A 14,460-nucleotide genomic window follows, 5' to 3' on the forward strand; every position below is an offset into this window, starting at 1 on the left:
AATTACAATGTTGAACTTCCCAAACCAAACTTCCAAAGACTATTTCAGACCATAGAGTGACTTGCACAATTGACATACAAAGCTACTAAACTCCTCCTCAGCAACAAAGTGCTCAAAATCTAGTATAAAGTACATGGATCATGTTGGAATCAATAGATGAGTCTATATTAAACAAGAAAGTCACCCAAAAATTGGTTGCAACATGCGCATACGCCGGAGTATTAGATTTGATGGCTGAAAGTCTTCAATCTAACAAATAATATTATATGAGTAGGGTCGGAATGATGTCACGACCCAACTATAAAATAGAAATTATATAGGATAAGTTCGAATTGACGGAACGACCCTATTGAAAAACAGAAATAATATAGGTAGATGGCACGACCTTACTGAAAAAGAACAAAATATACAGGTAAGGTTGGAATGATGGCACAACCCTACGCAAAACTGATTTGAGGAGTCACCTGAAAGACGAATGGAACTATGCAAATGAAATTTGAGGAGTCACTGAAAAGACACATCATGCTATGCAACTCAGATATGAGAAAGTAGCTCGGAAAAATCCACGGTACTACACAAATTCAATATGAAAAGTAGTCCGGAGAGATGCACGGTGCTATGAAAATCAGATATGCAAAAAAAGGTAGTCACTGGAAAGACGGCACGGTGCTACACAAACTATATGAAAAAGTAGTTACCGAAATGATGGCACAGTGCTACAGTAGTCACCAGAAAGATAACACGGCTACAGAAATTAAATCTGAAAAAGTAGTTACCGTAAAGATGAAACGGTACTACACAAAGTAGATATAAGAAAGTAGTCACACGAAACATGACACAGTGCTACACATATAGGATATGAAAAAGTAGTCACCATAATGATACACGGTGACCCAACTTTTGCTAACATAATCATTGATCGGACGGGCAACATATATGAGTAATCGCCACCACCGGCAGCGGAAGCTCTTTGATTTTCTACCAAGATCGTAGAGGCTCTGATACCATGTGAGAAATATAGGAAAATAATATTAGTGAATTGTTTTATGTTTACATTATTACATTGAGACCCTATTTATAGACACTAGAATCCAATCCTTTCCCAGTAGAATACTATTTACTATTCCTATTTATATTTGTCTTCCTATTCCTATTTTAAATAGGATTGTATAAATCATTCCTATTCAAAATAGGATTGTATAAATTATTCCTATTCTAATAGGATTGTATAAACCTATTCATATTCTAATAGGATTGTATAAACCTATTCATATTCTAACAATGAATAAACATGTAAACTACACAAATGTTACCTATGTCCCGTTGAGGCAATTTTTGTGCACAATGGGCCAAATATAAGCGGCAATAAAATGATGCTAGTGGATCTGCAATGCCTCTTGCCATCATAACTAGTCGTGGAAGATTATTGGCAGGTTGTTCCGAAAGGAAACGCCAGCAATGGTATATGGCCAGCTCCAAGTATCTGTTCAGAAGAGTATTTGCCAAACAGAAGACAACAGCAATATAAACTCGTGAACAGTTTTTCAATTTTAAGAAAGAAAACAAATGAAAAAGGTGGTTTCAGTTTTCTCCATGCAATGATGTCTTGTATAGGTTGCAGATACTTCGCTTTTCTAAAGAAAAAGAGAAGAAGAGATCTGGTAATTGATTTTACTCAATCAAGCATGTTGGTATTTAAATAGTTTTACAAGTAAAACTTAAAAGGAAGAAAGAAATTTCGAGTTCTAATTACACAATCATAGGGATTCTAAAACCTTTTGCATATTTATAATGGACTCTTGACATACTAGCAATATTTAATTCTTAATAGCATCCAGAAACTGCTCAGCTGATATGGAACATGAGCATGAAACCACAAATACCAGAGGTGGAGTCTCATTGAAAACTTTAAATCATTTCAGTCTAGAGGGGCAGGCAGAATCTACCTTACTTTTATGATTCTGATGAAAGCAGTTGCATAGAAAGCCACATGGCAATGTATCCTAGATATCTTAAAATTCACCATGCAATGACAATACAGAGATAATCTACAGCTTGCATTCTAACAAATTTTCACTAGTGAACCAAAATTATCACTTTTGAAAAAATTCAAAGATCATTTCCTTAAATATGTCGATTTCCAATAACTCTTTAATGCTTCCAAATCCATTCCAGCATCTCACCTAACGACATTATATTAATAAATAATAGACACCTTAAGATAAATTAAAGTAAAAAAAATGGAATCACGAGCTATAAAGACAGAGGATAGAAATTGCAAGAACTGAGGACCTCACATGCGTGGTAGTAGCTCGCGGATGGAACCAACTTTGCAAAACCAGTTATAGCAGGTTTCTTTGGCTTCAGCACAGATATGAGTTGCTTGAAAGTTATCTGTTACAGATAAATTGCGTCTTTTAGGAAGAAATGTGACTCAGGAAACCAGAACAATTACATCAAGGATATCAGAATACTGAAAACAAAGAAGAAACAGAATTTCGACTGATATCTTAGAGATTGGTATAATAAAGACATTGAAACCTTGTCCATCAACTAAAAAATAAATTTTACAAATGAAAAAAAAATCCGCCCAATTGTGATTTGGAATGTTTACAAAACCACAATTAACTTATCCAGCATCGCTTCTCCATATAACCATCCTCTTTGACTGTGATTAATTATAATCAGAATTGGAGATCCTTAAGGTGCCAATGTCAGGCTTAGCAATAAGACAAATTTCATAACTTACCGAGATATCTACTGTTCTAACCGTGGGCCTAAGGATTCTACAGTCTTCCATTACAATGAACAGTTGCAGACAGCAGACTGCTCTTATTCATCCAAACAAAATCAATTAGAAAATCTAACAAATTATTTCCAAGTTGATTTATACACAAGGATGATGACAAACTTATTTTACACAAACAGTACATTAGAGACTAAATTTGAGTCACGGTAAAAACACATGACAGCAGTGGACACCGGATATTGGAAATTAGGTGCCAGTTGGCCACAAGGAAGTAGAGCTAGAGATAAGTGTGAGGGATATACCTGGTAAATGGACTAATGTCCCATATTCAGTGTATTCAGCTTTCTGCCTGATGCGTTCCCATACCATATCCCCTAACATATCTAGTATTTCTGTAGCTAGAACAAAAAGTGTTGGATAAAATTGTAGTACAGATGTGTCCGACAGTAACTTAGCAACCTATTCAAGAGAAGTCAAGACACAATTAGCTAAGAAATGAAAGTAGAATTGCCAACAGGCCAGGTGATGTTATAGAAGAGTCTTAAGTTATTATATATGTGGTTCCATTAGACCAGTTAATTAATTTGATCCTTCATATTTTTATTATTTGTTTTACTGTTGAAATCAATGAGAAGAGAAAAAATGTATACTGTTGAACGATTTATAAGAAAGCAATTCATTCGTGTCCTTTTTACTGTTTATTTTGCTTGAAATTATGTTGGTCTATCAGAAAAACAGGTTAAAGTGTGTTGTACCTTAACAGATGAATTCATCTTTTCAGTAACAGGTGTCATCAGTTGGAAGCAGAAAATAAGGGAATAGTCTGCAATGTTTGCCTCAAATCAATGTGGAGATAGAACTGAATTGGTCTTATTGTTGATTGATTCTCTATATGTTTGAACTAGGAATGAAAATTCAGTCGGTTGTTTGGTTTTTAGAAGTTGGTTCAGTATTTCGGTTTATGGTTTGGTAAAAATGAAAACTGAAATCAATCTGAAATTAGTTTGGTTATGTTCTTTGATATTTGTTTTGGTTCGGGATTCGGGTTTAAGCTTTATCATGTTAGCCTTATTCAAAATCTTCTCCTGACTGGTCATTCAATTCATCAGAACTTGTGGTAGCACCGTAACTTTTGCTTCCTACCAATGTAGTTTTGTCAGATAACAAAACAAATTGGGAATTACTTCTACACTTGATAGTTCAAAACTAACACTAATATTGCACCACCACTCATCTTTTCCTTATTCTGAAAAAGTATATAGACAAACACTGGAGGGAAGATATGAAAATTTGAAAAGAAACAAAGCGAAGATATGAGAACACAGAAAATTAAGATTAAAAATCCCCGTTCTTAATTTATGGCTCACAAAGAGTCAATGAAGGTAAAGGAAATAAATCAGCAAACAAATAACATAAACAAACAAATAAATTATTTTCCTTAAACTTACATTATTAGCCCACTTGTCGAATGTTTTCTTAGATTTAGAGGAATGAAATAATAACTTCTTTCAGTTATCCTTCCAATTCTTTATAATATCCCTTCTTCCTTTGGATTCATGTCAATTTCTCACACTATTAGATCACAATGATTGAGCACGTTACTTACAAGTACAAATTTCGATTTTTCAGTTTGACCAATTTTATTTCCTTAAGAAAGAAGACCGAACCGAATAACCCAAATCTTAAAAAACTAAAACTGAAAAAAAAATATTCTCTTCAGAGGGTTTTTCTTTGGCTTGAAAAAGCCCATCCCTAGCAAACTTGAAACGGACGGGTACATAATTAAAACAGAAGTCAGCCAAGTATTACTAAATGGAAAACTTGAAAGTTGAAACTGACTTTTCGAACAAATACGAAATAAATTTTTAAACGGTGGGTACTTATCCAAAAAGACTGATCACTTGATCAGGAATAAAATGAGTGAACCTGACTGAGCTGTGAGCCAGTATTAAATACTCCATTTGTTTCAATTTGTTTGTCTTACTTTCCTTTTTGGTCTATTTTAAAAAAGTGTCTCTTTCTTCATTTGACAACTCTTTAATTTCAAATTTCACATGACATACGTATGACCACAAGATTTAAAGGGGGGATGTTGGTACATTATGCACATCTTTAGTTTAAGGCCACAAGATTCAAAAGTCTTTTTTATTTTCTCAAACTCTATGCCGAGTCAAACTAAGACAAACATATTGATAGGGAGAGAGCAGCAACTTTGAAATTGACTTACTGTACGAATACCAAATAAAATTGTTAAATTGAGAGGTACATATCCAAAAAGAATGATCACTTGATTGGAAAGTTCAGAATCCAGTAAGAAGCAAATGTGAAACAGCTTAGAACAAAAACTACCTTGATTGACAAATTAAAGGAGGTTACACGGTCACTTGCATGCCAGGCACGACTAATTTCATCTTTAAGTTCAGTTAAGCGTGAGACATACTCCTGCAGGGTGATATAGTTAACACCTTCTTCATCTAGCTCCTCTAGATGTACATCTGTCGAGGGTTTCTCAGGACCTACAATATTTTATCATCATAGCAATTATTGCCGAGGAAATAAGATAGCTAGTCTAACATATCAAACAAGTTCAAATGATACCCCCTTTACATTTTTCTTAGCTGCATTAGAAAATAAAAGGATGAGAGGACTTTAAAAGTCCATGAAAATAAAGAAAAAAGCTTTATAATCTTTTCTTTTGTCCTATTTTGTATGACAATCTTTGATTGAGCCACACAGATTAAGGAACCAGATGACTTAATATTGATTTTGCACAGGTAGAAAACATTTGAAGTAGATTTGGATTAGGTATGCAAGTCATATTAAATGAAATAATGTATCACAAGCTTAAATCAAAATGTTTTAAACCTTGTAAAATGTAGAATATTATTGGGTGACAACATATGCAATTAATTTGGGACACTTCAAACTAAATAATGAGCCACATAAAGAAAATATAGTGAGGATATATCATACCCTTGCCTGTCTTCATAATTGAGCTTGACAGCTGTAAGGAGCAATAAAAAAAGGTCATACTGAAACCCAGAACAGTATTAAAACTAAACACAATAAAACACTGATTAATAATTTTGTAATTTTTTTTTGTTGACACCCTAATGTTTCTTCTTCTTAACTTTTTCCTTCTCTTTTCTGTTGTTCTTTTTAAGCAAAAAGCTTCTGATTTGATCCCAAAGGTAGACAATGAAAATATATTAATCATAAGGTAAAAAAACCAAGAAATTCACAACCATTTGAAATTTGCTGCAGTGTTAATAAAGTCCACAACCCTCCACCCAAAAAGAAAAACTTAAAAGAAAAGAAGGAAACCAAAGCACTTTGGGACAAAACAAACATAATTTCATTATAAGATGCAGCTAGCAACTGCAGCATAATAAAAGAATTTCCATCTAATTCATTGAACATAAATAGAAATTGATAATTAAACCTCAAAACAAATTTAGGGTGTGTTAGGTATGAAGGAAAATATTTTCCACAGATTTGTTTTCTTAAACTAGAAGTGATTTTCTTAGTTGTTTTATGGTAATTGGTAAGCAAGCAAAAAGATATTGTTCTAAGAGCATTTCTATGTAATCTAGGAAACACAATGGGGTGGGATGGTCAAGAGGTGACGGGGGTAGGGGTTGGGACGCTGTGGTGAGGAAGAGGAAAAGACCTTAAAATGTCATTCATGGAACTTGTTTTTCATACTCGCTCTAGGGAATGTATTTTCTTATTTATAAAGAACTTGATTTACAAAATATTTTGATCAACCAAGCATGAGAAAATTGAAAAGCATTGAAAAAGGGTTTTCTCCTTACCAAACACACCCTTATACCCCAAACTATAAGAAGACCACTGACTAAGGATCCACTAAGATCACCTTTCTTTTGGACAATATGTAAGTAGCTCAATAGCATGTGTGTGAAGATTAAAGTGGCATACTAACCGAAGAAATAGAGATCATTTTGGAGACAGGAAATTTTTGCATCAAGACTTTCTTGTAAGATGTCCACTCCTTGCCCAGAAAATGAATAGCAATATCTCTATATGGTTCACCTGCAATTTCAGTAGATGTTCTTCCTAATCCCTTCATGGAATCCTCTGGTTTTCCATGATCCCCCCTTAATGGATCAAAGAACTCGTCCCTGCCATAATCCGTAACATCAACCTACAGACTCAACCAAGTGATGGAAAAATTAGGAAATGACAAAACATCTGAATATGCTAAGAAAAACAGAGCCCGTGATCAATCATAGAGTAAGGTTATCGACTTAACAATTGATGAACCATGGTGGTATATTGGTATCACCATTATAATCTTTTAAAATATTGAAGCACTAACAGCGGGTACAAGTTTAGCTACATATATGGCATACACAATCATCTGATTTCTTTTCCTGTGCTGGTTTACTCTTCTCTTATAGGAGTAGTTTCTTTTTGTCTTAAGTATGTCTTCTCTATTTCTGAGAATTATGGAGTGTGGAGCAGATCGATGGGGATCTCACTGATGGGAAAGAGAATATGGTTTCGTGACAGGTTCATGCATAAGGGGACTGTATAGAGATGAATTACATGACCAATGAGAGACATGCAATGCCATTGTACCGTCTTGGCTGATGAGTACAATCGGTGAGGAACTTCTTAGCGGAGTTGTATATCATACCAGTGCTTTTGCAGTTTGGGCAGATTTGAAGGAACATTTGACAAATGAGAATTCATCAGTTGCACAGGGAAATCACAACTCTCTCACAAGGTACTGATTCTGTTTCGACCTATTTCCCAAAATTGAAAAATTTATGGGTGAATGTGACGCTCTTGTACCTTCACCAAGTTGTGGTTGTCCTAAATCAAAAGACTATGAGGACCATCTATATCATTTGAGGTTAATACAATTTTTAACTGGATTGAATGAATCATATGAACAAGCACATACAAAGAGCTTGTTGAAAGGCACTACTCCATCTATAAACCATCTTATGCTATAAGCTTGTTGAAAGGCACTACTCCATCTATAAACCATCTTATGCTATAATAATAATTGAGGATGAGATTCAGCATTCAGCTTGTTTAGTTACTGCGAATGAGAAACCAGATCCAATAGCTATGCGAGTCTGTAGAAATCAAGGAACTCAAAACAATAATCAAGGAAATTCGAACTATAGAGAAAGAAAGGTGCTTTCACAATATGAATATTGTCATTTCACTGGACATGCCAAGGAGAATTGTTACATATTGATTGGCTACCCTGCTGATTGGAGATAAAGGAGGAATATTGGAAATGGAAATGGCTATCCTAAGGGAACATCTGGTCATGGTAATTCTGTAGGGTGTGAGAACTTTGGAACACATGGAGGTCAGTCTAGTAATTTTGGAGGATAAGGAAACTTTGGACCACATGGAGGTCAGTCTAGCAACAACGGCCAACACTCTTTTGCTTAAGCGAAAAACATTTCTGGAAGCCATGGTGATCATAATCAGATTGATTCAACTAGTCATGATGTGAATAATGCTTTTGTGCCCAAAGGACAAGTTTCACAGATGGTGAGTACAAGCAGATATTAAATCTATTGAGTAAGGATACAAAGGAGATCAAGACAAACAACAAGCATCACAACTCGTTTAATGGCTAATGTTTTCTCAAATGACTGGATAGCAGATTCTGGTGGTAATCATTGGAAGCAATGTTCAAATGATTCATGAGGCCAAAGAAATAGTGCATCAGCAGTTCAAGTTGAAAGATTTGGGAGAGCTCAAGATTTTTTTGGGCATTCAAGTCCTGAGATCCAAAACTGAGGTCATTCCGCACCAAAGGAAGTACATATTAGAGCTCATTTCAAACATAGGTCTCACTGGTGCAAAGCCAGTGTCTATTCATTTAGAATTCAACTTGAGGATGACTACTTTAGAGTTTGATTAAGTTACTACCAATATAGGAGATGCATTCTTGAATGATATCACTTCTTATCAGAGGTTGATTGCGAAGCTTATGTATGCTACCATCACAAGACCTGATATCAGTTATGCTGTCCAAACTTTCAGTAAGTTTATGCAACATCCGAAGAAGTCACACTGGGAGGCTACCACTACAGTGGTTAGATATTTGAAAGGTATAGTTGGCCAAGGAGTTCGATTGCAAGCTCATCCTACTGAAGAATTGACTTGTAGGTGTGACTCAGATTGGGCTACGTGGCCCTAATATAAGAATATCAGCAACAGGTTATGTGGTTATTTGGGGAGTTTATAGTGTCCTGGAAATCAAAGAAGCGGCAGACCGTTTCTAGATATTCAACTGAGGCTGAATACAGGAGTATGGCCACAGTTGTGGCAGAGATAACCTGGTTGCTTAGGTTGTTCACTAAACGAGATGTTCACTATCGGATGCCTGTCACAGTATTGACTGATAGTCAGCAATGCAGACGCCAGGTAGCAGCCAACCTAATCCTCCATTAGAGGACTAAGAACATAGAGATTGACTGCATCTCATTTGAGATAAGATTAAGGATGATTTGGTGGAAATAGTGTATGTTCCAACACAGCAACAAATAGCAGATTTGTTGACTATGGGTCTGGGACAAAAACAATATCATCACCTGTTGCCAAGCTTGGTGTTCTTAACATATTACACCCTCAATCTTGATGGGAAGTGTGGAAATATTGATTTGAACATGTGGCTTGTAAGCACTGGACATTGTTCCATTGGGTTTGCCCATTAAGCAGTTCTGCTCATTTTCTCAATATAGAATTTCCTTTCTCTTCTTCTTCTTCCTCTTCTGATATCCTTCGTTAATGAGTTTGTGAGCTTCATGCTCAGATTATATCANATATATCTCCCATGTATTCCCTTATTAGGTTAACACTTCAATACAATCAATATTCCTTCAGTACACCTATCGTGAGACTAGTAGTCTCTTCAATATTACACCTTTCTACTGGTGGCCTAGTTTTTCTTATGACGTTGCTGGTGCCACCGGATTTAGCCTTCTGTCTTACTTTGCGAGGTAGATTTAGGACTCCCAAGAAAGGAAACACAAGTTACTGAAGCCTGTTCTGGCCTATACAGTATGTATGTACATTTATTTCAGAGAACTGGCTAGTCCTCAAAACACCTTAACTACTTGCTGCAGAGAAAAAAAAGGCGCAAAAAATGGAAAATGATATGATAGATGTCCCATAGTTAAGGAACACGAGAACATTATAGCAAGAATGAGCATGCAGGTATAAGAACTTACACATTATTGCGGCAAGAAGGAACTTCATTCTCAAAGTCATCATCATCATGATCTTCATCTGTTGTCACACTATCGAAAATGCCAGCAAAAATGAAATGTTACACTTTCCGAAATCAAGAATGAGCATGCAAATATTAGAAGTTACGCAATATTGGAAGGTTTCAAAGCAAACACAATGACAGCCTTAAGAACTTTTGTTCAATTGGTGCAATTGACTTACTAAAGCTATTATCCAGATTACTGTATCGAGTTACTATGATGATAAGTTAAATGTTATTGTAAATCCAGGAAGAAGACGTCTTACAAAAAGATCGCGAGTATGGACCTCGATAGAGCTTCCATAGTTGTCTTGAATGTCCTGTTGAATTTGCTTTGCGGAATTCCCAACAGATTGTTGACAGTTACATATATCAATAAGAGCAAGAGTGGTTATATCTGCAAAATCTCGAGGGATTGAATCCAAATAACAGCAATCTCTAAAAAAAAGTCGTTCAAGGTACGGAAAGTGATCACTACTAGCTCTCCAGTACCGAGCACAAAAAAACTTGAATGCAGTTCTAACTTATCTACTTCTTAATAACTTTTTTTTTTCATAATGAACCACTGGGAAACCACTTCACCTATGACTATTTAACTTAAAATTTTCAAATTGAAATTTTATTATTTTGGCTAATCTATTCAGAAATATAGAAGATTTAATCATGATAATGAGTAGTTTGGCCATGAAATTTGATCCTGGCATTAGGCCATGAATTTTTTACTTTTCCCCATAGTTCAACCCCAGAAAACACGTTTGGCCAATTAAATTTCAACTTCAAGTTGAATTCTAGAATTTTCTAGAAATCCAAAAAAAAATAATCACTTTTTTCACCCCAAATTACTCCCAAGAAAAACTCTCCAACTTCTATTCATCATGACCAAATATAAAAGGTTTGAATTTCACAAGGAAACATGGTCAATAATGATAATATGTAGTTTGGTTCATTACTCTGTTTAAACCCTGATCATACTGAAATTGTTCACCCTAGATTCCACTCTTTGGTACAATTGATCAAAAACTTAATACTTTACAACATTCTCCTTGATTCAAATGCAAGCAGTGCTGCGATTAATATAGACAATGAAGAGAAAAACAATGAACCTGGTCACGCGACGGTGATTGAAGTGAGAGAGGATGAGTAACTGCTGCCACCCGATGGAGAGAGTGGACTTGTTCTTCACTTTTGTAATCTCGATGTCGAAATTTGAGTTCCATGAAGCCAAATTTGTGCAATTAGCTACAGGATGCTATGCGAATTTCAGAGAAAAATGTCAATTTTGGTAAGGAATATATATATATATATATATATGTCTCGCTCTACTTTTCAACGATGATACGTGTTTTTGACACGGTACACTGTTACGATAATTTGTGAATTTTATCTAAAGACGAAATGAAATATTTTTTAATAATAAATCAAAAAAGATTTGATTCTAATTAAGTATTTATGTGTATTGTTATTAAATTTAAAATTTATTGGAGTTGTTCATCATCAAAGTCTATACAAAAGATATGTAATTGTTTCACTGTCTATATATTTGTATGTTCAAAAAGTTGTACAACCAATATATTCATCAATTGCGGGAGTTTTTCTCCTATTCAAGACCGTTACACACAAAATCTAAATATTATACATCTTATATAATTAGTTGTGTACTTAATAAGTTAATTAAAATATAAAAACACATCTCTTGGAGTTCAATGAAATAATGCATGTTGCTCAAATTATTTCAATTAAATGATGTCTTGACAAGTCCCTTATTCAAAATCATACGCAACCGATGACACTACTTTGATAGCCAAAAGACATATTTTATTGTTTGTGTTTCAATCAATATGGTTAAAACTTTATTCTTTTCAGGACTTTTAATCTAAAGTTTATAAAGAGGTAATTATTTCTTTAATATTCGAGTAATATTGATTCATCTTACTTTGAGGGGTAATTCATTGACTCCAACCCAACATTTGAACTTCAAGCGTTTGATTAAGGTTGAGCATAATACTTACCATCCCACTACATTCCTTTTTTTTATTGTCACCTAATCGATTGAATAACTCGATAAGATAGAAGTTGAATAAATAAAACTCAAAGGTAGTGTGGGACCACCATAACTTTTGAACACTCAAAGTCCTTTCTTGCATCCCATGAATCTTTTAGCCACTAAAACTCAATAAAGGTTAAAGTCATTTATTTTTCAAGTTTAAGAATCCTAATTTGCATGACACCAATAGTCTAATGATTACATCAAACTCTTGATTAACATATCTTTACTTCAACATAATGATCAAAAACATAAACAACAAAGTTTAAAACATGTACATAAAAAAGAAAAATTAATAAAATAAGCATAAATTAATGATTGTAAAAAACATACTAAGATCTGTAATAATAAAATGAAACATAAAGAAAAAATTGAGCCAACTGAATGCATATTCTTCCCTTAAGTAAATTATTTCATTCTAATACCCGAAGTTTAAAGGAATAGATCCTCTCAGGACAGAGCCATTCTATTCACCAGTGTGATGATACAAAAACAATGGTGTGTGTCAATCACTCAACATGAGCAAAGTAGACGAATACACAATTCTGCAGAAGAAGAAAATAAAGCTCAAAATTTTGTTGTTTTAAAATGAGAGGAAATCCCTTTATTTATATACAACAAAGGGTGGTATGAATAAAAATTATTGTGCCTAATCAGAAAGGTCACAAACTTGTCACATCCGGGTTTACCCCCTAGACATAACTGGCGGTGGCTTCCTCTTTGAGGACTAAGACTAGCCTCTTAGTCTTACATCATCACATTCATAAGTCGAAAATATGGAAAAAATTGAAACTTTTCATTACATCTACTTAAAGGTTTACATAGACCTCTACAATCACCTAATATATATTCGTATCGAGTATACATTGACCCTTCGTATAGGAAGGTTAAATAGCCTTCTACTTTTATTGCACATACGTATACATAAAATAGAATATAGTCTCATCTCATACCATCTAAAAGATCATAGCAATTTGGGTATAGCCCTACATGAATGTAAAGAAGCCACATATAGGCTTTTTCAAATCGTACTCAAATGAAAGTAGAATGAACATAAGAGTCATAGAAATAAAGCAACTCCATAAGCTAGATATCGGCATCGCCCTCGGAAAGTGAGGACCTACCCTTTGGATGATAGAGAATATCCAAGTCTTCTTCAAGTCGTCTCAAATTAGCCTTCAACGACCGGAACTTAAAATGTTTGGGAAAAAGGGAGAAAATGAGGTTAGTAAGCCACTTGTACTAAGTATGAGATCATATGTACAAAACATGCTAAAAAAGGGACATTTAGCTAAAACATGCCAATTTACCCTTTAAAAAAAGTCTCATGCCTAATCAAGCAAGTCATACCAATCAACCAAACATGCTTACTAACTCAAACAAGTAAAATGTATACCAACATACTTGAACCCATGATCTACTACAATCCTATCATCAAGAAATAACATCACAAGCATGAATAAGAGTTAACCATATCATAATAAGCAAGACAATTACTCATGGATCCTCATCAAGTCAACAAGTGCAATGATCAAGCAAAGCCCCATAACCTTACTCAATCACGAAACATAACTAATGCCCAACTTCACATAACTAACCTTTAATAATGCATAATGTCATACTTTAATAATATAATCAAATTACATGCTCCAAAGGATAATCATCATCATATAACACTATTCATATTGTACATCAACATATTATCATCATTTACATCATTGTCAAATACATACATAATATTAACTTCCTAAAGCTCCCATCAAGGCCAACTAGTGCAAGGCATAGGTAGAGTCCCATACCTCTACCAAAGCTAAGTTAAACCCCTCAAGTCACCTTAGTTAGTTTATACTTCATTACTTCATTTTAGTTTAGAGAACACTCGCCTTAACCGACATAGACCACATGAGCTAAGTGTGAAATCCGGTGTCATAAAATCATACACCGATGGAAGGTGGTCTACCGGCCAAGGTAGAACCTAACGTGAACATAGCATCTAGGTGGATCCACTAACTAGTATTCCAATGGTGGCAACATAGTTTAAGGAACTTGGGGCCGTCTTGGAAACATCACTCTACACCCTATTTGGGTCATGAGTCTATCCACCCGTGAGGACCGTAGTGAACCTTACCTTCCCTACTTGGGAAAGTGTCACTCCCTCACATACAAGATCACTCGGTGCTAAGCTAGGTTCCTTTATTGAAATGCCTTTAAGTATTTATTAACAATCATAAATTAGGTTAGGTCATAGGGTCTAGCCCTTGTATATTCGTCATCACCATAGATCAATAAGAATTGCATGAGTATAGTCCTTTCATCACAATTCATATAAGTGAGGTTAACATATTACATATCACCTTCTTACTCAATTTCATAAATTTTTGACTCTTACTAGCTAACCAAATA

The 14,460-nt window shown here is 34.7% G+C and overlaps 1 protein-coding gene across 4 annotated transcripts in view; it reads right to left on the reverse strand.

The window, feature by feature from the left end:
• The window catches only part of LOC107007147 (UPF0505 protein), a 36,777-nt gene extending 25,444 nt beyond the window's left edge, over positions 1–11,333 (reverse strand). For 3 of the 4 annotated variants that reach the window (XM_015205629.2, XM_015205630.2, XM_027913691.1), the window contains exons 1-7: positions 11,117–11,333; positions 6,693–6,914; positions 5,723–5,753; positions 5,099–5,265; positions 3,052–3,208; positions 2,298–2,394; positions 1,314–1,483 (exon numbers count right to left, since the gene is read on the reverse strand). In XM_015205629.2, the coding sequence (XP_015061115.1) occupies positions 1,314–1,483; positions 2,298–2,394; positions 3,052–3,208; positions 5,099–5,265; positions 5,723–5,753; positions 6,693–6,914; positions 11,117–11,230 (958 nt within the window). In that variant the 5' untranslated portion in view covers positions 11,231–11,333. Of the gene's footprint in view, positions 1–1,313; positions 1,484–2,297; positions 2,395–3,051; positions 3,209–3,504; positions 3,889–5,098; positions 5,266–5,722; positions 5,754–6,692; positions 6,915–11,116 lie in introns of those variants that run through there. The other variant, XM_015205631.2, reaches the window with a different exon arrangement.
• Positions 11,334–14,460: the final 3,127 nt, after the last annotated feature.

Source organism: Solanum pennellii, chromosome 12 (genome assembly GCF_001406875.1).
Source record: "Solanum pennellii chromosome 12, SPENNV200".
NCBI classification, from domain to species: Eukaryota; Viridiplantae; Streptophyta; class Magnoliopsida; order Solanales; family Solanaceae; genus Solanum; species Solanum pennellii.